The sequence below is a fragment of the Phocoena phocoena genome, chromosome 3 (genome assembly GCF_963924675.1).
Source record: "Phocoena phocoena chromosome 3, mPhoPho1.1, whole genome shotgun sequence".
Classification (NCBI taxonomy): Eukaryota; Metazoa; Chordata; class Mammalia; order Artiodactyla; family Phocoenidae; genus Phocoena; species Phocoena phocoena.
This window is the reverse complement of record NC_089221.1, coordinates 113,389,984-113,414,965: the sequence shown is the minus strand read 5'-3', so window position 1 is coordinate 113,414,965 and position 24,982 is coordinate 113,389,984. Positions and strand designations below refer to the sequence as shown.

Genomic DNA, 24,982 nt, shown 5'->3' with positions numbered 1-24,982 from the left:
CATAACTTTGAATATTAGAAATCCTTTAGTACCAGGAAGAGGTCAGACTTGAGCTGAGCCTAGAAGGGAGTGCTAGGTGGATATGACAGGCAGGGCTGTGGCGTGGACAGAATTGCAGAAGTGAGGGTGTAAGATACATTTTGGGAGAGTCTGCATTTCTCATCAAGAAAATGAGGCGAAAGTGATGAGGTTGACACTTACAAAGAGAACTGGGCCACCAAGGAGAAAAAAAATCTCTTGCCAAAGGGTACTTCCTAATTTTCCCCATCTTTGGTGCTGTGGAAGAACCTGTTTTCTTGTCTGGCAAACCCCGCCCCAAAGGACTGGTCAATAAACTCTAACTTAGCACCAACTCTAAGTCAGTCTCATATCCTTCTTGGTTTTTTATTTTGTGGAAAAAGTCAAATATACAGAAAGCTGAGAGAGGAACTCTCCGACGTCTTGCTCTCTTACATCACTCCTGGATTTAACAGGTGTTAGTATTTCACCACATTTGTTTTCCTCTGTAGACTTTTTCAGGATTATCTGAGTAAATTGCAGGCACCAAGGCCCTTCACCCCTAAATACTTCAGCATGTATCTCCTAAGGACAAGATACTCCCTTCAGAGTGGTAATACCATTATCACACCCAAGAAAACCAATAATTCCTTTGTGTCTAATATCTGGTCTACATTCAAATCTCCTCAGTTGTCTCCAGAATGACTATTATAGCTTTTTTTGCAATGAGGATCCCATCAAGGATTGACACTATATGTAATTGGCTGTTGTGGCTGTGTAGCCTCTTTTAATCTACTACACTCCACCTTTTTTGTTTTATGTTTTTATGACGTTGACTTTGTAAAGGGTCCAGTCATATCCTTCTAGTTTTGAATCTGAGTGTACAGGCGTTCAACATTGGTTCCATTAACAGAAATTTACTAAGTAATATGCCACCACCCCCTGAAGTCCTGTAAACCCATGTATGACCCGTTGCTCAAGATGCACAGTTCAGTCTCGGCCACACTGCTGGCTCCACGGGGTTGTTGCTGGTGATGTCTGGAGCGCTGACTGTGGGCAGCCCTGTTCTGGGAAAGGGCTTCAAATCTCAGCTCTACCACTTCTCACTGAGGGCCTTCAGCTGGTGGTCCTTTCTCCTCTCTAAGCTTCAGGGTCTTCATGTCCACAACAAAGGGGTTGGACCAGGGGTCTTCCTAGTCTCACTCAGCTTTGCCTCTCAACACCTCTGTGACTTGGCTCCAGGTGTTGCCAGGCAGACCGCCTGCAGCTTCGTAGCTCGGGGTAGCTGCTTCGGGAAGCCAACTGCCTGCTCCCATTCCTGGCACCAAGAACAGGGGATCCGGGAGGGTGCACACGGTTCTCTGATGCTTTAACGTGACCACATGCCCTTCCCCTCTGCTCCCCACAGCGGAGATTCTGGAGCTGGCTGGCAATGCAGCAAGAGACAACAAGAAGGGCCGGGTCACGCCCCGGCACATCCTGCTGGCCGTGGCCAACGATGAAGAGCTGAATCAGGTAAGGGGCTCTCCTTTCCCTCCCCCACCCAGACACACCAGCAGGCAGTCTTGCTGCCCAAGAGTTGTCTGTCCAGAGGGAGGGTGCTGTTTGGCTGGCTATCAAGGGTGTGGACTGCATTTTGGACTAGTAGCAGCTTCCCCATCCCCCTCCACCCCATGGCAGTTTTTCCCCAAGATTTTATTGGTTTGGGGGAGGGGAATGAAACAAGGCATTTGGCTCTCCTTGGAAGAAAGATGGTTCTTTCTTCCACCCGAGTGGAAACTCCACCCGAGTGAGGGACTCTGAAGACTTGCTCCCCGTGTTGTGAGCCAGGGTCCTGTCAGCCTCCTTGTAGATGCCATGGAGGAGGGAGCTCTACCAACCAAAAGCAAGAGCATGGGGTGGGGGCAGGGCTGAGTTCTTGAAGGTCACGGACGTGCTGGTCTGACTCACCATCCACTACTTTGGTTTTCCTGCAAGCTGCTAAAAGGAGTCACCATCGCCAGCGGGGGAGTGTTACCAAACATCCATCCGGAGTTGCTAGCGAAGAAACGAGGATCCAAAGGGAAGTTGGAAGCCATCATCACACCACCCCCAGCCAAAAAGGCCAAGTCTCCGTCCCAGAAGAAGCCCGTGTCTAAGAAAGCAGGGGGCAAGAAAGGGGCCCGGAAATCCAAGGTGCGTAGGTGATTTGGCAGGGACGTGTGGAGGGTGGGGCTGGGCGGGTGCCGGCAGGCGGGGTCATGCGGGCTCCCCTTCCTACTGAGGGCTCATTCCCCTCTGGGGTGGGGGCCTGTGGAACAAATAGAGCTGGTGACAGAGGGCTAGTCCAGCTCAAGTGGCCAGAGTCTGGACGCAAGTTGGGGACTAGATTTCTGTAGGCAAGGGGGATGTGGGGAGGTGCTGGGGCAGATAGCCCCAGGCTGGAGGGACCTGGTGTCCACCCTTCCAGGAGATGCTCACGCCCGTGGGGTGGGACATGTATATACAGGAGCTTCCCTGTGCGAGCGACAGCAATCGAGTCCTGCCCAGAGCTGCCAGCTGCCCGCTTGCCCTTGACGTGCCCAGAACTGTCATTGTGTTGCCATGGCTGCATGTCCTCCTCCGAGCCTGTTCCAGCAGGGATGGTTCAGATGGTTAGCTCTCTGAAATGACCACCTTGTTAAGGAGGAAAATAGATGCGTTATTTGGGCGCTCTCTGCCAGACCCGGCTGGGATTGAGACTAGGTCGTAGGTGCTGATCTTTCTGTGGGGAGCGAAACCTTCTCATGAGTGTGACCTAATGTCTTCTAGGATGGGGCAGGCCAACTAATCCCAAGCCAGGATCTTTCTGGTCCACCCTCGGGAGGTCCACACCCGTGGCTGGTTGCATTCACCTGTCTGAGACTCCAGGGTAACTGGGACACATGGTTTCTGTTTCTTCCTCGCTGGGCCCTGCCTCTCAGCTGTTGTCACAGACTCCAGGGCCAGCAGACTAGGAACAGCGCAGCTCTGTGTTTAATAAAATGGAATCTTAAGGCTGCTCCACCCTGCCCTGCCCTGGGGTGCCCCCTCAGGAGTCACCCTTCTGGCCTCTAGCCAGACTAAGAGGAAATTATCTCTGGCAGAAGGTGGCCTCCCTATTTTGGAAGACCCCCAGTAATATCCCCTTGGAAATGCCCTGCAAGGCCTAATGCAGTGTCAGTGTCAGGACATTCTTACTAGAGCCCAAAGCCCTCACCAGAGCGAGCTGGTGAGGACACCTTCCCAGAACAGGTCCAGGAGCAGTGACCCGGAGCCACATGCCAGCCCGCCCTCCCAGCATGTCCCCTCCTCTGAACCCATCCAGACATCAGGCAGGCCTTCACCACGTGGGGGGCACCTTCTGTGACCTCTCACCTCCCACCCACACTGTTTGAGGTGTAAGAGGCTGTATTTTTTGTACATCCTTCTGGGTGTGGACAAACACTTCCCTGAAAACGACAAAATCTAAATTCCTCTTGCCAACAGACACCCCCCACCCCACCCTACCCCACCAGGCTCAGAATCACTCCCCGCTCTTTGAGAGAGAAACCGGATACAGAAGAGTGTCCTGTAAGTTATTTCCAGACACTGTACTCCACCTTGCTCACAAGCCCTGGAGGAGGCTCAGGGCAGGCTGGGGATTTCACAGAGTGCACATTCCTGCTAACTATAAAATTAGCAGATTGAACTGTTTCTTTTTTCCCTTACAACATTTGCATTTGGGGGGAGGTGCAGGACAGGGAAGGCAGGGGAAAGTGCCTGTGTATCCCCCTTTAAATGTTAAAAAAGAAGATGAAGATGCCAAATCCATCATCTCTTGATTATGGGCCTCAGGGAGCTGGCTGCCCACAGAGCAGGGGGCCAGCAGGGGCAGAACTGTGGCACCTCTCCAACCTGAGTGTCTCTGGCAACCCTGGGTTGAACCTTGCTCCCTGTCACCCCCAGTCTTCTGGCATAGTTTTTGCCCCGTAACTTTCCGAACTTCCCAACTTCCCAAACACTATGAATGCTTTTTCTTTCTTTTTGGACTTGAAATAGAGTGTGTGTGTGTGTGTGTGTGTGTGTGTGTGTGTGTGTCTTCTAGTAGCTATATTCGGAACTCAGTGTTTCTAATAACCATATGCCAATAATCACTTGAACACTCAACTTTTCCCTTGATTACAAAAGCAGGAAGTCTGTTATGGTGGTCTGTTTTTCTTCTACACAATAAAACACATTGTCTGCTTACTGTACCAGTATTTGGCTAACATTAAACCCTGGGGGAAGCTGAAATTGGAACCGTGAACAGCTAATTTTCAAAACATTTGTTTAATGTAAATTGTGGTGCCAGCTCCCAGAAACAGCGGAGAACCCTGCATCTCCAGGTTTAAGTGGAATGTTCTGAAAATAACCTTTCTAGAGACATGCAGACAAAGCCTTAGTAACATGCTAAAGCACTTGTAGTGAAAGGGAGTTGGTATTTTTCAAGTGTCAACACTTGAATTCCAAATCATAATTTTCCCCCCAATTCTATGTAATTGGAAGGTTTTGAAAGTCTCCAGTTGTGACAGCTGAGTCGGCCTTAGTGGAAACTGTTAGAGAAGGCGACAGAACCCACCAGGGGCTGGGCATCCGGGGCCCTGGCAGTGCCTTGGGGTTCCTCCTTCTACTTGGGTGGCCTCAGGCAAGTCTGTGCCTCAGTTTACCCCCCGCCGTGAAATGATGGGGTCCATCCCAGCCCTACAATTTACTGACTCTAGTGAATGTTTGCATAATGTCTTTGTGTAGGTAATATGTGTGAGAGTTTGGATGGTACAAAGAGTGTGCGGTAATAAAATCTCACTCAGTCCTCCCACTTCTCCCCAACGCAGTCTCTGGAATGAGTTTTCATGTACCCTTTCAGAAAGTCCAAGCACATAAAAAGCATACAGATGCATAAAGTCTTCCCCATCCTACTGGCCTTTCGAGTGTGTGTGTGTGTGTGTGTGTGTGTGTGTGTGTCGTGTTCCCCACTGTTTTTGCAGTGTGGTGTCAGTGGTTACTGGTGCCAGCTCATCTGGCTTTATATTCCAGTTCTGCCAGTTGCTGGCTGTGTGAGTTGGGGGAGTTACTTCATTCCTCTGGTATCTCAATTTCCTCATCTGTAAAATGGAGGTATAACACAGGGTGGTTGGGAGGCTTAAAAGAGGATTCATGTGAAGTGCTTACAGCAGTGTCTGGCACACATGTCAGCTGCCGCTGTTACTCCCTTGGCAGTTCTTACTCATCTTGGCATGTGGAGCTGCTTTAGTCTCTCATGGTGTGACTCCAGTTACTGATACTGTAGGCAGGAGCAGTGTACCCAGTTCTCTATGGATTGTTCCTCGTGTCCATTCTGACAAACAGTGCCGCAGTGACCATCACTGTGTGTGGGTCTCTGTGCGTAAGTGCAAGTGTATCTGTAGGAGAAAGTCCTCAAGGTGGACTTACTGAAGCAGAGAGTGTATTTTTTAACTCTGATGGCTGTTACTCCCGTATACTGCATATTATCCCATTAAGAAATTTCAAGAGTGGACTTATTTACACATTTGACACTGAGTTGTTGAAAGAAGATGCATCCATTCGATCCATATTTATCACATCTACATGTGCTTGTTCCCCTTCTTGGTAGTGAGGGTACAGCACCTTGGTGCTCAGGGAGCTCTGGTCTAGTGAGGGAGGTAGAGTCACTGCACAAGGCCGGGGGGCAAGTGGTGCTCCGACCACAATAAAGTGGAGTGATGGCATGGCAGTGTCGTCTTACATAGGTGCTCAGGGGAGGCTTCTCTGGTAAGGTAACACTCAAGGCATTTAAGTGATTGAGAGGAGAGAGCTCCTGGCATAGGGGGGAGCATGCCTGGCTCTTCCCAGAGAGAATGGGACAGGCCTTCATGTGGGGTCCCCAACGTTTCAGAGAAGCCTGGGGAATCTTCTCAAGATAAGGTTTTATTTATTTTTTTAATCTTACTTTTTTAAGAGGGACTTGGCTGGCCCCAAATGATTTTTTGTTTTGTTTAAATTTTATTTATCTTTTTGGCTGCGTTGGGTCTTTGTTGCTGTGCACAGGCTTTCTCTAGTTGTTGCGAGCGGGGGCTACTCTTTGTTGCGGTGTGTGGGCTTCTCATTGCGGTGGCTTCTCTTGTTGCGGAGCATGGGCTCTAGGGCACTTTGGGCTTCGGTAGTTGTGGCGTGTGGGCTCTAGGGCACTTGGGCTTCAGTACTTGTGGCTCGCGGGCTCTAGAGCGCAGGCTCAGTATTTGTGGCACACGGGCTTAGTTGCTCCGCGGCATGTGGGATCTTCCCGGACCAGGGCTCGAACCCGTATCCCCTGCATTGGCAGGCGGATTCTAACCCACTGCGCCACCAGGGAAGTCCAAAATAAGGTTTCAAAATGCATAAAATACCGAAGATTCAAAGGAAACCATTTATGCCTAAATCTTCAAGGTTAAGACCCCTGTCAGAATGCTCACCAAGATTCATAGGATAATCTTTAAGGTATCTCCAAGAAGGCAGTTTTTGCCAAAAGTTTTGATAAATAGTCATCTCACCTAGGATTTTTCAAATGTAAACCCGCTCTACCACCCCAGTTGAACTCCACCCCCATATGTGAATCACTCTTCCCCATCAAGAAGATACACTTGCTCCTCACTGCCTGGCAAAAAGCCCAAGATGATTTTGGGAGAGCGCCTCTTTCTTTTTGAGAAATATTTAAACTGCAAATGAGTGATTAATGTTCTGGTAAGGGATGCCAAAAAAAGGGATTGGTTCTTTTGAGAAGCTGCCATCCTTGCAAAATTTTGCTGACTTTTTAATGAAATTTCCAGAGATTCAAACAGCAGAGCAAAGGAGACTAGGCGTAGGTAATCTTGGGATGATAATTTCACACAAGTCTTTTTGGACACTCAGTTCTACAGATTCTTAAATACGTCTCCCACTGACTCTGACCTTACAGGTTTTCTGCTGCTCAAAACAAAACTGGGTGTATGCACAATACATGGAGTTTTTGGATTTGTACAACAATATGAATTTCTAAAATGTCAATCTTTTTTTTTTTAACAGCTTTATTGGAGTAAAGTTGCTTTACAATGGTGTATTCGTTTCTGCTTTATAGCAAAGTGAATCAGCTATACATATACATATATCCCCATATCTCCTCCCTTTTTCATCTCCCTCCCACCCTCCCTATCCCACCCCCTAGGTGGTCACAAAGCACCGAGCTGATCTCCCTGTGCTATGCAGCTGCCAATCATTTTTTTAAACTCTTTATTGGAGTATAATTGCTTTCCACTATTGTGTTAGCTTCTGCAGTACAACAAAATGAATCAGCTATAAGTATACATATATCCCCATATCCCCTCCCTCTTGAGCCTCCCTCCCACCCTCCCTACCCCACCCCTGTAGGTCATCACAGACCACAGAGTTGATCTCCTTGTGCTATGCAGCAGCTTCCCACTAGCCATCCATAAAGTGTCAATCATTTTGGAGATGGACAAAGTATTGCTTGCTGGCTTTTGTCCTCCCTGGGCCAGGTTGTGTAAAGAATCTACCATCTACTCTCACCATTTCATATAAGAAAGGGCATTTTAATACCAAGAAGTGAGGAAGGGACTTAATCGCAGACTACAGACCTTAGGAAAACTTAGGGCACAGTTGTTACGATTGGAATATAGTGACATCTCCCAAGGCAACTGTGTAGACCTGAAGCACCGTGTCACGGGCTGCACGCCTTGCAGGGAAGAGGCAGGTGTTGGTTGCCAGGTGGACAGACTGTGAGAACTGGGAAGGAGCAGCTGGTCTTGCACAGGGTTTGCCACTTTCTCTGCCTTGGCCATTTGTTTAGTCAGTTCTCCTGCCTTATCTCACTTTCCTGATGAGGAAGCTAAGTCTTAGGGAATGTGAGCCATGTACCTAAGGCTATGCAGCTAGTAGACCAGGGCTCAAATGCAGGACTTCAGAGTTCAGATATAGTGTTACTTGTGTGTCCTGTGACTATGGACCATGTCCCTAGGTAGAATCCCCTCTGGTCTGATGGTAGAGGGCTGCAAAGCCGCCCACTGCACAGTGAGTGGGGCAACGCCTTAAAAAACTTTTTTAAAATAACACATTCTGGCCTCTCATTAAATTTGTTTGTACATTCATGATATATATTCTGTTTATAATTTCCACCTCTTACCCTCTACAATGTTCTTTTTCTCGGTGTATTGAATTATAATTGACATAAAACACTGTATACGTTTAAGGTGTACAGCATGATTTGACTTGCATGTATCATGAAATGATGACCACAATAAGGGTAGTTAATATCCATCATCTCACATACAGAAAAAAATGGTTTTTTCCTTGTGATGAAAACTCTTAGGACCTACTCTCAACAACTTTTCCTACGTATCATACAGCAGTGTTAACTATAGTCATTGTGTTGTACATGACATTCCCAGTACTTATTTATCTGATAACTGCAAGTTTGTACCTTTTGACCACTTTCCTCCAATCATCCCTCCTCCTCCAACCCTCTGCCTCTGGTAACCACAAATCTGATCTTTTTTCCTGTGAGTTTGGGTTTTTTTAAGATTCCACATATAAGAGGGATTATGTGGTATATGGTATTTTAATTTCTCTATCTGACTTATTTCACTTAGCATAGTGCTCTCAAGGTCCATCCATTTTGTCGCAAATGGCAGAATTTCCTTCACTTTTATGGCTGATGAATGTTCCATTTTGTTTTATATAGGTGTGTGTGTCTGTGTGTGTGTGTGTACGTGTATCATATTTTCTGTATCCGTTCATCCATTGATGGACACTTAGGTTTTTTTCCATATTTCCATATCTTGGCTATTATAAATAATGCTGCAGTGAACATGGGGTGCATATATCCTTTTGAGTGAGTATTTTTGTTTCCTTTGGATGAATACCCAGAAGTGGAATTGCTGAATTATGTGGGAGTTCTCTTTTTAATTTTTTGAGGAGCCTCCAAAATGTTTTCCATAGTAGCTGCTCCGGTTTACGTTCCCACCAACAGTGTACCAAGGTTCTCTTTTCTCTACATCCTTGCCAACACTTGTTATTTCCTGTCATTTTGATAATAGCCATTCTAACAGGTGTGAGGTGCTGTATCATTGTAGTTTTGATTTGCATTTCCCTGATGATTAGCGATGTTGAGCACCTTTTCATGTACCAGTTGGCCATTTGTATGTCTTCTTTGGAAAAATGGTCTTGAGTTTTTTGCTCTTGAGTTGTCTGAGTTTGTATATATTTTGGATATTAACCCCTTGTCAGATAAATGATTCACAAATATTTTCTGCCATTCCATAGGTTGCCTTTTCACTTTGTTGATTGTTTCCTTTGTTGTGCAGAAACCTTTTAGTTTGATATAGTCCTACTTGTTTGTTTTTGTTTTTGTTGCCTTTTCTTTTGGTGTCAAATCCGAAGTCATTGCCAGTACTAATATCAAAGAGCTTACTGTCCGTTTTCCTCTAGGAGTTTTATGGTTTCAGCCCTTATGTTCAAGTTTTTAATCCATTTTGAGTTAATTTTTGTGTACAGTGTAAGATGTAAGTGGTGCAGTTTTATTCTTTTACATTGGCTGTCCAGTTTTCCCAACACTATTTATTGAAGACACTGTCCTTTCTCCATTGTATATTCTTGCCTCCTTTGTTGTAAATTAAGTGACCATATATGCCTGGGTTTATTTCTGGGCTTGCTGTTCTGTTCCATTGATCTTTGTGTCTGTTTTTATGCCAATACCATACTGTTTTCATGACTACAGCTTTGTTATGTAGTTTGAAATGAGGGAGCACGATGCCTTCAGATTTGTTCTTCTTTCTTGAGATTGCTTTGGATATGTGGGGGTCTTTTGTGGTTCCATACAAATTTTAAGATTGTTTATTCTATTTCTGTGAAAAATGCCATTGGAATTTTTTTTCACATTTTACTATTTTTTTAAATTGAAGTATAGTTGATTTACAGTGTTGTGTTAATTTGTACTGTACAGTAAGGTGATTCAGTTATATATACTTTTTTATTAAGAGCACATTTTATTTTTTTAATTTTATTTTATATTGGAGTGTATTTGGTTTACAATGTTGTGTTAGTTTCAGGTGTACAGCAAAGTGATTTAGTTATACATATACATATGTCTATTCTTTTTCAGATTCTTTTCACATATAGGTTATTGCAGAGTATTGAGTAGTACCCTGTGCTCTACAGTAGATCCTTGTTGATTATCTGTTTTATATATAGTAGAGTGTATGTTAATCCCAAACTCCTAATTTATCCTTCCCCTCCCCCCTTCCCTTCTGGTAACCATAAGTTTGTTTTCTAAGTCTGTGAGTCTGTTTCTGTTTTGAAAATAAGTTCATTTTTATTATTTTTTAAGATTCCATATACAAGTAATATCATATGATATTTGTCTTTGTCTGTCTGACTTCACTTAGTATGATAATCTCTAGGTCCATCTGTGTTGCTGCAAATGGCATTACTTCATTCTTTTCTATGGCTGAGTAATATTCCATTGTATATATGTACCACATCTTCTTTATCCATTCCTCTGTTGATGGACATTTAGGTTGCTTCCATGTCTTGGCTATTGTAAATAGTGCTGCAAGGAACATTGGGGTACATGTATCTTTTCAAAGGATGGTTTTCTCTGAATATATGCCCAGGAGTGGGATTGCTGGATCATACGATAGCTCTATTTTTAGTGTTTTGAGGAACCTCCATATTGTTCTCCATAGTGGCTGCACCAATTTACATTCCCGCCAACAGTGTAGGAGGGTTCCCTTTTCTTCACACCTCTTCAGCATTTATTGTTTGTAGACTTTTTGATAATGGCCGTTCTGACCGGTGTGAGGTGATACCTCATTGTAGTTTCAACTTGAATTTCCCTAATCATTAGAGAATCTTTCCATGTGCCTTTTGGCCATCTGTATGTCTTCTTTGGAGAAATGTCTGTTTAGATCTTCTGCCCATTTTTTGATTGGGTTGCGTGTATTTTTTTTGCTGTTGGGCTGCATGAGCTGTTTTGTATTTTGGAGATTAATCCCTTGTCTGTTGCATTGTTTGCAAATATTTTCTCCCATCCTGTGTGTTGTCTTTTTGTTTTGTTTATGGTTTCCTTTGCTGTGCAGAAGCTTTTAAGTTTAATTAGGTCCCATTTGTTTTTGTTTTCATTACTCTAAGAGGTGGATCAAAAAAGATATTGCTGCGATTTATGTCAAAGAGTGTTCTGCCTATGTTTTCCTCTAAGAGTTTTATACTGTCGTCTTTACATTTAGGTCTTTGATCCATTTTGAGTTTATTTTTGTGTATGCTGTTAGAGAATGTTCTAATTCATTCTCTTACCTGTAGCTGTCCAGTTTTCCCAGCACCAGTTATTGAAGAGATTGTCTTTTCTCCATTGTATATTCTTGCCTCCTTTGTTGTAGATTACTTGACCATAGGTGCGTGGGTTTATTTCTGGGCTTTCTGTCCTGTTCCATTGAGCTCTATTTTTGTTTTTGTGCCAGTACCATACTGTTTTGATGACTGTAGCTTTGTAGTATAGTCTGACGTAAGGGAGCCTGATTCCTCCAGCTCCATTTTCCTTTCTCAAAATCACTTTGGCTATTTGGGGTCTTCGGTGTTTCCATACAAATTTTAAGATTTTTTTGTTCTAGATCTGCAAAAAAAATGCCATTGGTAATTTGATAGGGATTGCACTTAATTTGTAGATTGCCATGGGTAGTACAGTCATTTTGATTCTTCCAATCCAAAAACATGTTATATCTTTCCATCTGTTTGTGTTGTCTTCGATTTTTTTCATCAGCATCTTATAGTTTTCAGAGTACAGGTCTTTTGCCTCCTTGAATCGGTTTATTCCTAGGTATTTTATTCTTTTTGATGTGATGGTAAGTGGGATTGTTTCTTTATTTTCTCTTTATGATCTTTTGTTAGTGTATAGGAATGCAGCAGATTTCTGTGTATTAATTTTGTATCCTGCAACTTGGTGGAATTCATTGATGAACTCTAGTAGTTTTCTGGTAGCATCTTTAGGATTCTCTATGTATAGTATCATGTCATCTGTAAACAGTGACAGTTTTACTTCTTCTTTTCCAATTTGGATTCCTTTTATTTCTTTTTCTTCTCTGATTGCCATGGCTAGGACTTCCAAAACTATGTTGAAGAAAAGTGGCGAGAGTGGACATCCTTGTCTTGTTTCTGATTTAGAAAAAATGTTTTCAGCTTTTCACCATTGACTCTGATGTTAGCTGTGGGTTTGACATATCGATGTATGGCCTTTATTATGTTGAGGTATGTTCCCTCTGTGCTCATTTTCTGGAGAGTTTTTATCATAAAAGGTGTTGAATTTTGTGAAAAGTTTTCTCTGCATCTATCGAGATGATCATATGGTTTTTATTCTTCAATTTGTTAATGTGGTGTATCACACTGATTGATATACAGATATTGAAAAATCCTCTCATCTCTGGGATAAATCCCACTTGATCGTGGTGTAAAGTCCTTTTAATGTACTGTTGGATTTGGTTTGCTGGTATTTGTTGAGGATTTTTGTATTCATCAGTGATATTGGCCTGTAATTTTCTTTTTTTGTGGTATCTTTGTCTGCTTTTAATATCAGGGTGACGGTGGCCTCATAGAATGAGTTGGGAGTGTTCCTTCCTCTGTAATTTTTTGGAAGAGTTTGAGAAGGATAGGTGTTAGCTCTTCTCTGAATGTTTGATAGAATTCGCCTGTGAAGCCATCTGGTCCTGGACTTTTTTTGTTGGGAGTTCTTTTGGGTTTTTTTGTTTTGTATTTTTGTTTTTGGCTGCACTGCAGCTTGCGGGATCTTAGTTCCTCAACCAGGGATTGAACCTCGGCCCTCGCAGTGAAAGCACTGATCCTAACCACTGGACCACCAGGGAATTCCCTGTTGGGAGTTTTAAAATCACAGTTTCAATTTCAGTGGTTTTGATTGGTCTGTTCGTATTTTCTATTTCTTCCTGGTTCAGTTTTGGAAGATTGTACCTTTCTAAGAATTTGTCCATTTCTTCCAGGTTGTCCATTTTTTTGGCATATAGTTGCTTGTAGGTAGTCACTTATGATTCTTTGTATTTCTGTGGTGTTAATAGTAACTTCTCTTTTTTCATTTCTAATTTTATTGATTTGAGCCCTCTCCCTTTTTTTCTTGATGAGTCTGGCTAAAGGTTTATCAATTTTGTTTATCTTTTCAAAGAACCAGCTTTTAGTTTCATTGATCTTTTCTATTGTTTTCTTTGTCTCTATTTAATTTTTTTCTGCTCTGATCTTTGTGATTTCTTTCCTTATACTAATGTTGGGTTTTGTTTGTTCTCTTTCTAGTTGCTTTAGGCATAAGGTTAGTTTGTTTGAGATTTTTCTTGTTTCCTGAGGTAAGATTGTATTGCTATGAACTTACCTCTTAGAACTGCTTTCGCTGCATCCCATAGGTTTTGGATTGTCATGCTTTCATTTTCATTTGTTTCTAGCTATTTTTTGGTTTCCTCTTTGATATCTTCAGTGATCCATTGGTTGTTTAGTAGCATATTGTTTAGCCTCCACGTAGTTGTGTTTTTTGTTTTTTTTCCTTGTAGTTGATTTCTAATCTCATAGCATTGTGGTCAGAAAAGAGGCTTGATATGATTTCAGTTTTCTTAAATATACCAAGGCTTGATTTGTGGCCCAAGATGTGATCTGTCCTGGAGAATGTTCCATGTGCACTTGAGAAGAAAGTGAATTCTGGTGCTTTTGGATGGAATGCTCTATATATATCAGTTAAGTCCATCTGGTTTAATGTGTCATTTGAGGCCTGTGTTTCCTTATTGATTTTCTGTCTGGATGATCTGTTCAAAGATGTAAGTCAGGTGTTAAAATCCCCCCATATTATTGTGTTACTGTCGATTTCTCCTTTTATGGCTGTTAGTGTTTGCCTTATATATTGAGGTGCTCCTATATTTGGTGCATATATATTTACAATTGTTATATCTTTTTGAATTGATCCCTTGATTATTACGTAATATCCTTCTTTGTCTCTTTGTAACATTCTTGTAAAATCTATTTTGGGGACTTCCCTGGTTGTCCAGTGGTTAAGACTCCACACTTCTGATGCAGGGTGGCACAGCGTTCGATCCCTGGTCGGGAAACTGAGATCCCACATGCTATGCAGCGTAGCCAAAAAAAAAAAAATTAAAGTCTAATTTGTCTGATATGAGTATTGCTACTCCAGCTTTCTTTTGATTCGATTTGCATGGGATACCTTTTTCCATCCCCTCACTTTCAGTCTGTGTCCCTAGATCTGAAGTGGGTCCGTTGTAGCCAGCATATATACAGGTCTTGTTTTTGTATCCATTAAGGCAGTCTGTGTCTTTTGTTTGGAGTATTTAATCCATTTACATTTAAGGCAATTATCGATATGTACGTTCTTATTGCCATTTTGTTAATTGTCTTGGGATTGTTTTTGTAGGTTTTTTTCTTCCTTTCCTCTTTTGTTCTCTTCTTGTGTAATTTGGTGACTATCTTTAGTGTTGTGTTTGGATTGCTTTCCCTTGTGTGTGTATGTAACTACTGTAGATTCTTGGTTTGTGGTTCCCATGAGATTTTGATATAGCAGTCTGTATATGTAGAAGATTGTTTTAAGTTGCTGGTCTCTCAGTTTCAAATGCATTTCCTGTATCCTGCATTTGTACTCTCTTCTTGTGTGTGGATGATTTCCTACCTTTACTGTGTGTTTGCCTTTACTGGTGAGCTTTCGCATTCGTACTTTTCTTGATTCTAGTTTGGGCTTTTATCTTCTGCCTAGAGAAGTTCCTTTAGCATTCGTTGTAAAGCTGGTTTGGTGCCGCTGAATTCTGTTAGGTCTTGCTTATCTGTAAAGCTTTTGATTTCTCCATCGAGTCTGAACAAGAAGAGCCTTGCTGGGTACAGTATTCTTGGTTATATACTTTTCCTTTTCATATACTTTAAATATATTGTGCCACTTCCTTCTGACCTGCAAAGTTTCTGCTGAAAAACAAGCTGATAACCTTATGGGGATTCCCTTGTATGTTATTTGTTGCTTTTCCCTTGTTGCTTTTAATATTTTTTCTTTGTCTTTAATTTTTGTCACTTTGACTAATATGTGTCTCAGCATGTTCCTTCTTGGGTTTATCCTGTCTGGGAGTCTCTGCACTTCCTGGACCTGAGTGAGTGTTTCCTTTCTCGTGTTAGGGAAGTTTTTGGCTATAATCTCTTCAAATATTTTCTCAGGCCATTTTTCTCTCTTCTCCTTCTGGGACCCCTCTAATGCAAATGTTGGTGCATTTAATGTTGTCCCAGAGGTCTCTTAAACTGTTCTCATTTCTTTACGTTATTTTTTCTTTGTTCTGCGGCAATGCTTTCCACCATTCGGTCTTCCAGCTCCTTATTTCTTCTTCTGGTCCTGCTGGATGCAGGACCGTAGCTCCTCTTGTTTCTGGTGTCTGCCCTCTGGTGGGTGAGGTTGGTCCTGGACTTGTGCAGGCTTCCTGGTGTGAGGGACTGGTGCCTGCCCTCTGGTGGGTGGAGCTGGGTTGAGTTTCTCTGTTGGGCAGGACTGTGTCAGTGGGTGTGTTTAGAGGTGGCTGTGAGCTCAGCACAGCTTTAGGCAGCCTGTCTGCTGATAGTGGGGCTGTGTTCCTATCCTGCTGGTTGTTTGGCCTGAGGTGTACTAGCACTAGAGCCTGTAGGCTGTTGGGTAGGGCCAGGTCTTGATGCCAAAATGGTGACCTCTGGGAGAGCTCACACCAATCAGTATTCTCTGGGACCTCTGGCATCAGTGTCCTTGCCCCTCCACTGAGTCACAGCCAACCCTCGCCTCCTTAGGAGACTCTCCAAGACTCGTAGGTAGGTCCAGCTGAGGCTCATGTGGAGTTACTGCTGTGCTGGGTTCCAGTGTATGTGAAACCTTGTGTGCATCCTCTAAGAGCAGAGTCTCTGTTTATCTCAGTTATGTAGAGCCCCTGCACTTAAGCTCCATTGGCCTTCAAAGCCAAATGCTCTGATGGTTCCTCCTCCTGATGCCAGACCACCAGACTTGGGAGCCTGACGTGGGGCTCAGAACTCTCACTCCTGTGGGAGAACATCTGTGACATAATTATTTTCCAGTTTGTGGGTAAGCCACCCGCTGGGTATGGGATTCGATGATGTCATGAAAACGCCCCTCCTACCATCTCGTGGTGGCTTCTTCTTTGTCTTTGAAAATATCTTTTTTGGTAGGCTCTAGTTTTTTTGTCGATGGTTGTTCAGCAGTTACTTGCGATTTTGGTGTTTTCGTGAGAGGAGGTGCGCTCAGGTCCTTCTCTTCTGCTGTCTTGGCTGGGAATCTCTTGCCATTGGAATTTGATTAGGGATTGCATTGGATCTGTAGATTGCTTTGGGTAGTATGGACATTTTAACAGTATTAATTCTTCCAGTCCTTGAGCATAGAATATCTTTCCATTTATTTGTGTGTTTAATTTCTTTCATCAGTGCCTTACGGTTTTCACCATGCAGGACTTCCACCTCCTTGGTTAAATATAATCCTTGGTATTTTATTCCTTTTAATGTGGTTGTAAATTGTTTTCTTAATTTCTCTTTATGATAGCTCATTATTAGTGTATGGAAACACCACAGAAATCTGTGTAATGATTTTGTGTCCTACAACTTTACTGAATTCATTTTTTCTAACAATTTTTTTAGTGGAGTTTTTAGAGTTTTCTGTGTATAATATGTCATGTTCAAATAGTGACAGTTTTACTTCTTTCTGATTTGGATGCCATTTCTTTTTTTTGCCTAATTGCTGTGGCTAGAGGAAAAGAGGAAAAATAAATTTTAAAAACCTTCAGACAAGTGAAAATGGAAATGTAACTTACCAAAACTTATGACATGCACCAAAAGCAGTTCTAAGAGGCAAATTTATAACAATAAATGCCTACATCAAAAAAATTTTTTAAATCTCAAATAAAAAAACATAACCTGAAGGAACTAGAAAAAGAACAAATGAAGCCCTAAGTTGGCAGAAGGAAGGAAATAACAAAGGCCAGAGAAGAAATGAATGAAATAGAGATTAAAAGAACAATAGAAAAGGTAAATGAAACTAACAGATAAACTAAAGATAAGTAATCTTTCCTATTGGTTGTTCAGTAACATGTTGTTTAATTTTCATATATTTGTGATTTTTCTAGTTTCCTTCTTGTAATTGATTTCTAGTTTCATACCACTGTGGTCAGAAAAGATACTTGACATGATTTCTTACATTTATTAGCGCTTGTTTTGTGGCCTATCATGTGGTCTATCCTGGAAAATGTTATATGTGTACTTGAGAGGAATGTGTATCCTGTTGATTTGGGTGGAATATGCTGTGTATATTTTTTAAATCCATCTGGTTTAACATGTCATTTAAGGCCAGTGTTTTCTTATTGATTTTCTGTAAGGAAAATCTGTCCATGGATGAAAGTGGGATATTAATGTCCCCTGTTATTATTGTGTTGCTGTCTTTTTCTCTTTTAGGTCTGTTAATATTTGCTTTATATATTTATTTGCTCCTGTGTTGGGTGCATAAATATTTACAAATATTATATCCTCTTGTTGGATTGACTCCTTTATGATTATGTAATGACATTCATTGTCATTGCAGTCATTGTTTTAAAGTCTGTTTTGTCTGATATAAGTATAGCTACCTCAGCTTTCTTTTGGTTTTTATTGGCATGGAAAATGTTCTTCCATCCCTTTACTTTCAATCTGTGTATATCCCTACATCTGAAGCGTGTCTCATGTAGGCAGCATATAGATGGGTGTTGTGTACTTATCCATTCAGTGTCTTTTGATTGGAGAATTTAGTGCGTTTACATTTAAAGTAACTATTGATAGGTATGCACTTATTCCCATTTTGTTCACTGTTTTTTGGCTGTTTTGTATTGGGTTGGCCAAAAGGTTCACTTGGTTTTTTCCATAATATGGCTCTAGTAGCACTTAGTTGTCTTTAACTTCATTTGAAAAAAATTTTGTTAGATTGTATTGTGACAGCTGTCATATCAGCATGCTTTTTTTTTTTTTTTTTTTTTGCGGTACGTGGGCCTCTCACTGCTGTGGCCTCTCCCATTGCGGAGCACAGGCTCCAGATGCACAGGCTTAGCGGCCATGGCTCACGGGCCCAGCCACTCCGCGGCATGTGGGATCTTCCCGGACCGGGGCACGAACCCGTGTCCCCTGCTTTGGCAGGCGGACTCTCAACCACTGCGCCACCAGGGAAGCCCCAGCATGTATTTTATAAAAGACCTCAAAATTGGTGAATTTTTGTGTAGCCTTTTTAATACTGAAGATGGCAGAAAAAACATTTTAGGCATATTATGCTTTATTATTTCAAGAAAGGTAAAAATGCAACTGAAACACAAAACAAAGATTTGTGCAGTGTATGGAGAAGGTGCTGTGACTGATCAAATGTGTCAAAAGTGGTTTGCGAAGTTTTCGTGCTGGAGATTTCTCCCTGGACGAGGCTCCACGGTCGGGTAGACCTGTTGAAGTTGATAGCAATCAAATAGAGACGTTAATTGGGAAAAATCAACATTATACCACACTGGAGATAACTGCATACTCAAAATATCCAAATCAAGCATTGAAAATCATTTGCACTAGCTTGGTTATGTGAATCACTTTGATGTTTGGGTTCCACATAAGGTAGGCAAAAAGAAACCTTCTTGACCATATTTCCCCATGTGATTCTCTACTTAAACGTAATGAAAACGTTCCGTTTTGAAAACAAATTGTGATGGTTGATGAAAAGTGGATACTGCATAATAATGTGGAACAGAGGAGATCATGGGGCAAGCGAAATGAACCACGACCAACCCACCAAAGGTCAGTCTTCATCCAGAGAAGGTGGTGTTGTGTATATGGTGGGATTGGAAGGGAGTCCTCTACTATGAGCTCCTTCTGGAAAACCAGACGATTAATTCCAGCAAGTACTGCTCCCAGTTAGACCAACTGAAAGTATCACTCCATGAAAAGCATCCAGAATTAGTCATCAGAAAACTCATAATCTTCCATCAGGATAACGCAAGACCTCATATTTATTTGATGACTGGGCAAGAACTGTTACAGCTTGGCTGGGAACTTCTGATTCATCCGCCATATTCACCAGACATTGCACCTTCAGATTTCCATTTATTTCAGTCTTTACAAAAATCTCTTAATGGAAAAAATTTCAGTTCCCTGGAAGACTGTAAAAGGCACCTGGAACAGTTCTTTGCTCAAAAAGATAAAAAGTTTTGGTAAGATGGAATTATGAAGTTGCCTGAACAATGGCAGAAGGTAGTGGAACAAAAGGTTGAATACGTTGTTCAATAAAGTTCTTGGTGAAAATGAAAAATGTGTCTTTTATTTTTACTTAAAAACCGAAGGCACTTTTTGGCCAATCCAATAGTTTCTGTTCCTTTCTTCTTTTCTTGCTCTCTTCCTTTGTGATTTGATGATTTTCTTTAGTGGTACACTTACATTCCTTTCTCTTTTGTGTATATACTATAGGCTTTTGCTTTGTGTTTATCATGAGGCTTATATATAACAACTTATAACAGTCTATTTAAAATTGGTAACACGTTTGATCCCATTTGAAAGCTCTATATTTTCACTCTTCTCTCCATGTTTTATGTTTTTGACATCACATTTTACACCTCTTTATCTTGTGTATAGTCCTTAATTAATTATTGTAGTTAGTTATTTTTAGTACTTTTGTCTTTTAACCTTTATACTAGCTTTATAAGTGATTAATCTACCACCTTTATATTTACCTTTATCAGTGACAAAGGTACTTGTACTTTTCATATGTTTTCCTGTTACTAATTAGTGCCCTTTCTTTTGAGCTTAAAAGAAGTCCCTTTATTATTTCTTTTAAGGCCAGTTTAGTGGTGATGAACTCCTTTAGCTTTTGCTTGTCTGGAGAACTCTTTCTGTATTCTTCACTTCTGAAGGACAGTTTTGCCCGGTAGAGTATTCTTGGTGGGAAGTTTTTTTTACTCTTAGCATTTAGAAAAATCATGCCACTCTCTTCTGGCCTGCAAAATTTTTGCTGAAAAATCTGCTGATAGTCTTATGGGCTTTTTGTGTGTGTGTCACAGGTTTTCTCTTGCTGTTTTAAAGATTCTCTCCTTGTCTTTAGCTTTTGCCACTTTAATTATAATGTGTCTTGGCATGGTTTTGTTTGCGTTCATCTTATTTGGGACTCTCAGCTTCCTGGCAGGATTATCTTCCTTTTTATGGCTAAATAATATTCCATTGTGTGTGTGTGTGTGTGTGTGTGTGTGTGTGTGTGTATCACATTTTCTTTATTCATTTGTTGATGGGCACTTAGGTTGTTTCCATGTCTGGGCTATTGTAAATAATGCTGCTATGAACATGGGGATGCAGATATCTCTTCAATATAGTGTTTTCATTTCCTTTGTATATATTTCCGGAAGTGGAATTGCTGGAGCACATGGTAGTTCTATTTTTTATTTTTTGAGGAACCTCTATACTGTTTTTCCATAGTGGCTGAACCAATTTACAATGTGGGGCAACAGCTTTAATGCAGGTAACCATATGCAAATGAATCATTGCTGAAAATTATCAGTATTAATTATCACAGGTTAGGCTTTATAACCTGGCTGCGTAGGCAGCTGCTGACTTGTATCAGGGGCTCAGGGAGCCTTTCAGGTCCCCTCCTCCCAGTAAAACCAGCTCCAATTCCCAGATGCTTGAAATTCTATCATTTAGGGCTTTCTGACCTCTTCAAATCCAAGTATCCTTGGGCAGAAGCACTAAATATTTATCTACTTAGCAACTGCATTTCATTCCCAAGCATTTGCTGAGCACCTCGTGTATGAATGGTGTTCACTGTGTAGAGTAGTGGCTTTAAAACTTTTTTGCTTGCATACTTCCTAAAGCAGTTTTGAAGATCTTCATAGCTCATACATCTAAAATTTGACAGCTAAACTTCTCATAATAAATTTAAATATCTACTACAAAGGGTATAATTTTGATATATAATACATATTGAAATTTAAAAAGAAAACTCTCATCATTTAAATGTATCCAAAAAAATCTACTTACTGTGATGATTTGATATACCACAAAATACACAAACAGGCTCTTTTTTAACAGTTGGAAAATTTATATAACTTTACTCCTTTGAGCCCTTATTTTCCTTTCACTTGCCCCACAAATTTTTATCCTAATGTAACACTTTTTTTTTGCTTGTAGTATGTTAGTGATTTGTGCAACAAAAATAATGTACGTAAATTTAAATTCATTTTGAAAAATTTTCTTGTGATCATAAAAGCACTAAATATTATGGTTTCCACAGGATTGGATAGTTATCACATTTATTAATAATACACAGTTGATCAAACTGAAATACTTGACACATTTTAATTTTAACTATTAAGGAGGAAGTAAAATGTTTTTGGAACTGTATCATGTCGTGGAATGCATGGAGATAGTTTTTTCAGTTAACTCAAGTACCCTAAGATGAATGTTGCTCATTGTAAAAATGAGTCATCATCCTATATTTTATTTATAGGTATAAGTGCCTGGGAAATCTTGTTCACAAAAGTAATTAAATGGGACTGGAAAGGATTTTGTTATAGCAACATCACTCAATCCTCTGAACCCTTTCTGAGTTACATGCCAACAATCACATAGTAATCTGTCATCAATTTGTTTTAATAAGTGTTTTATTTTAGAATGGTTTTAGATTTACAGAAGTTACAAGGCTGGTGTAGAGAGTTCCTGAATATCCCTCACCCAGTTTCCCTGTTGTTAACATCTTCCATAACCCTGGTACATTCATCACAACTAAGAAACCCGCATTGGTACGTTACTGTTAACTAAACTCCATCAGTCTGTTCTTTAATGGTCTATCAGCCGTTAACTCAATTTGGTATTTCTTCAGTTTTGTTGAAAGCACAGAATTAGAAACATCTGACTTGTGAAAGGATTTGTCATCCCGTCTTTGCTTTTCTTATTTCCTGGAAAGTATATCAAAAAGGCTTTACTAAGACTTACCATGTAATTGTTGATTATACCTGTCAAATCTGATACACTTGAAGTGTTAGGAAAACCAAAATAGTGATAATTTTACTGTATCTTTGCTAATACCATGTTTCTTGTTAAAATGCTTTCTGTCTTAGCAGTTATATCAAAATCTTCGAGCATCAAATTTAGCTCATTCAATTAATGGAAAATGTTCCAGATTAGCCACATAACCTAAATGCCAAAGCAGTCCTTATTGTTAAAGCACTTAGTAAAATTAGACCTTATTTTTCAGTGTAAGTAAAAATATTAATACATTAATGAATTTGAGTATTAAAAGGGAAAATAGATAGGGCACGGGCCTTGCCCTGAGTTTTCTGTCCAGATCCTTCCTTCAGGAAGCCATGGCCACTTATATTTTATATATTTTATAATATTTCTCACCCCGTACTTGGTTGATTTGCTCCCACTGGACCATCCTCAGGAGTAATGTCCTTTTTGATAATAATTGGGGGAAGGAAAAAGTACCTAAACAAAAATTGCTATTGTGCCCACTTTTCTCACTCAACAATATATCTGAATGTAAAAAATCCCTAAATGAGCCAAAATATCCGTTTCTAATACAAGCCTCATCCTTGATAGAAATAAAAGACTGAGAAAGACATGTATCCCTACTTGAAGGGTGGTGCTAATATTCACTCTTGGGAACTGGGAGAAATGGTTGTGAAGGGAGACCCAGCATGACACCTTGATTGCAAGCGTAGATCACTCTTAGGGCAGATCCACTTCAGGAAGAAGTACATTACGGAGCAGAGGATCTGGAAAGTAATCACACCTCTCGACACAACATACCTTTGCAAGGCTCTTGGAAACCCCAGAGGACATATACTTCAGTCTGAACGGTGCTGGGAAGAGGCCCAAGAGCCTGCCAAGATCCATGCTCACTGCAGGGGGGTGGGGCATCTCAAGGGGACAGATAGGCTTACCAACAGCCCCCATACGGATCCTTCTCCAGGGCAGGTCTTAATGAAAGAGGGTGGGAGAGTCTTGCCTCCTGGGCTCGGAGGGTTGGAGGGTGATGATCCTTGGTCTGAGTTTTGGCTCTTTGAGAACTAAGGATCCAGAGCAGTTTGGTTTTTGCCCGCAGACGTGAATACTGTACAGGCATCTAGAAAGTGAAGACCCTGAATTAAGAGACATTTACTTGGTCTAAAGTTATGCAAGTGGTTCTGTTCTAAATTATCACTGTGAAGTTTTGCCTTTAGGTAGCTCTTTTTTTAAGATTATAAAGGTGATGAAAATACAGTTTAGCACTCTTTACTGTTGGACTTCAAAATAAGCCTGCAGCCCCCACTTTGAAAAATGCTGAGAACTGGTAGTGGTTTAGTTTCCTGTTTTCTCTTGAGTATTATGGGCATTCACCTGCCTGTTAGAAAAGCCCAGATTCACGTGGTCTCCATCTGTGCAGGCCTCATACTGACTCTTCTGTTTGTGCAAGAAGAAGCAGGGAGAAGTCAGCAAGGCAGCCAGCGCTGACAGCACGACCGAGGGCACACCCGCCGATGGCTTCACTGTGCTCTCCACCAAGAGCCTCTTCCTCGGCCAGAAGGTAGGCAAACGCGGGCCCCGGTCTGCTCGCAGGCCCTGGGACAGGTGGGTGCCTCCACCAGCAGGAAGGCTGACTGAGGACCACTCCTGGCCTCATGGGCTGGAGGAGAGAGTGGGGCCTGGGGCGGCTTTAGGAGAGGACTCAGGGAGGGCTGGACAGGGTGCTGAGGGGAGACTGGCAGGTGGGGAGAGGAGATGGTGGTAAGGAAGAGGGACAGCAGCTCCTGTGGGGGTCGGGACACCCTGGGCTTAGTCTGTGGAAGGAGCTGTGTATATGGGATGACCTGGTCATCCTGTAGTCCTGCCCAGAAAAGCAGCTGGAAGTCAAAACTGGGTCCTAGAAAGGGAAAGATCTAGCAGGCAGTCCAGGTGTTCCGGTGGGCACGGAAGGTGGAACCTTGGTCCAGGGGGTGGGATTGTTGCTAGACACACTGTGCCACCTGAGGACTCCTCAAGCCAATCGTTTGTTCGTTTTAACCGTGGGCAATATGTTTTCAGCTGCCCCAGTGATGCAAATTTGCCAGGACGCCATGGTTTTGTAACAAATGATTCACTTCTGTTGAAAATAAAAATGATGCAAAGGCTTTTAAGACCTGAGAATGAGAGTTCATATTTCTCTGTTAACGCCAAAAAAGGGGGTGGAGAGAGAGTGGGAATTACTTTTCTGAATTTTTTTTATCCTACATTAAAAAAAATTAAAAGCATGGATTTGAGCTTCCATGTAAATCGCATTTAGTTTGCATGTGGTGAACAACTTGGTTCTGAAGCTGCATCATTTTTAAAACCTCACTGTCAGTTTTCTTTGGCATCTCAGTGACACAGTCCTGCTCACGTCATTGCAAGTGCTCCTTCTCCCCCTCCCTCTTCCTGTCGCTAATTGCACTCAGGCTCCCATGATGCAATTCCTGTGGTGGACTCTGTGTTCCAGCAAATAACCATTACAGTGTACATTTTATAACCATTATCTGTATTTTGTATGCATTTTTCAAAGGAAAAAATAAGCAGCACTATCTGTCATCTTAAGGTCTGGGGCTTTGAAAGTTTTTGTTTAAAATATTTTTTATTTATAAAATTTCAGCTCAGCAGTGAAGGCAACCACCTGGGTTTACTTTCACACCCTTTAACCTGTCCTTTGGGTAATATATGGAAAGTTAATGTGACCTGTCATCCAAATTGCTTTGGTTTGAACTAAAGTGCAAAAAAGCTCTGCGATTTAGGACTAGCTCCAGTGTGCTTCAGATCCCTAATGCTGGCGATTAGAGCCAGGACTTGGAAACCTGTTAAGCAGGTAGAACAGTTCAGTGCCTGGGTCCACCCTCTCCCTCACTCCTTCCCGTACCCCACTCTCGCGTGCCCTGACCCTGGCCTCTCCCTTCCCTGTGTTCTTCTT

General features: G+C 41.6%; 1 protein-coding gene across 6 annotated transcripts in view; it reads left to right on the top strand.

Annotated features, from left to right (window-relative positions):
• Positions 1–24,982, top strand: part of MACROH2A1 (macroH2A.1 histone) — an 80,619-nt gene that overhangs the window by 29,563 nt on the left and 26,074 nt on the right. For 3 of the 6 annotated variants that reach the window (XM_065874760.1, XM_065874763.1, XM_065874761.1), the window contains exons 3-5: positions 1,406–1,512; positions 1,975–2,172; positions 23,486–23,593. The exons of 1 other annotated variant lie outside the window; for it this stretch is intronic. In XM_065874760.1, coding sequence (XP_065730832.1) covers positions 1,406–1,512; positions 1,975–2,172; positions 23,486–23,593 — 413 coding nt within the window. Of the gene's footprint in view, positions 1–1,405; positions 1,513–1,974; positions 2,173–23,482; positions 23,594–24,982 lie in introns of all 6 variants that reach the window. 2 more of the 6 variants (XM_065874762.1, XM_065874759.1) reach the window with 1 other exon arrangement.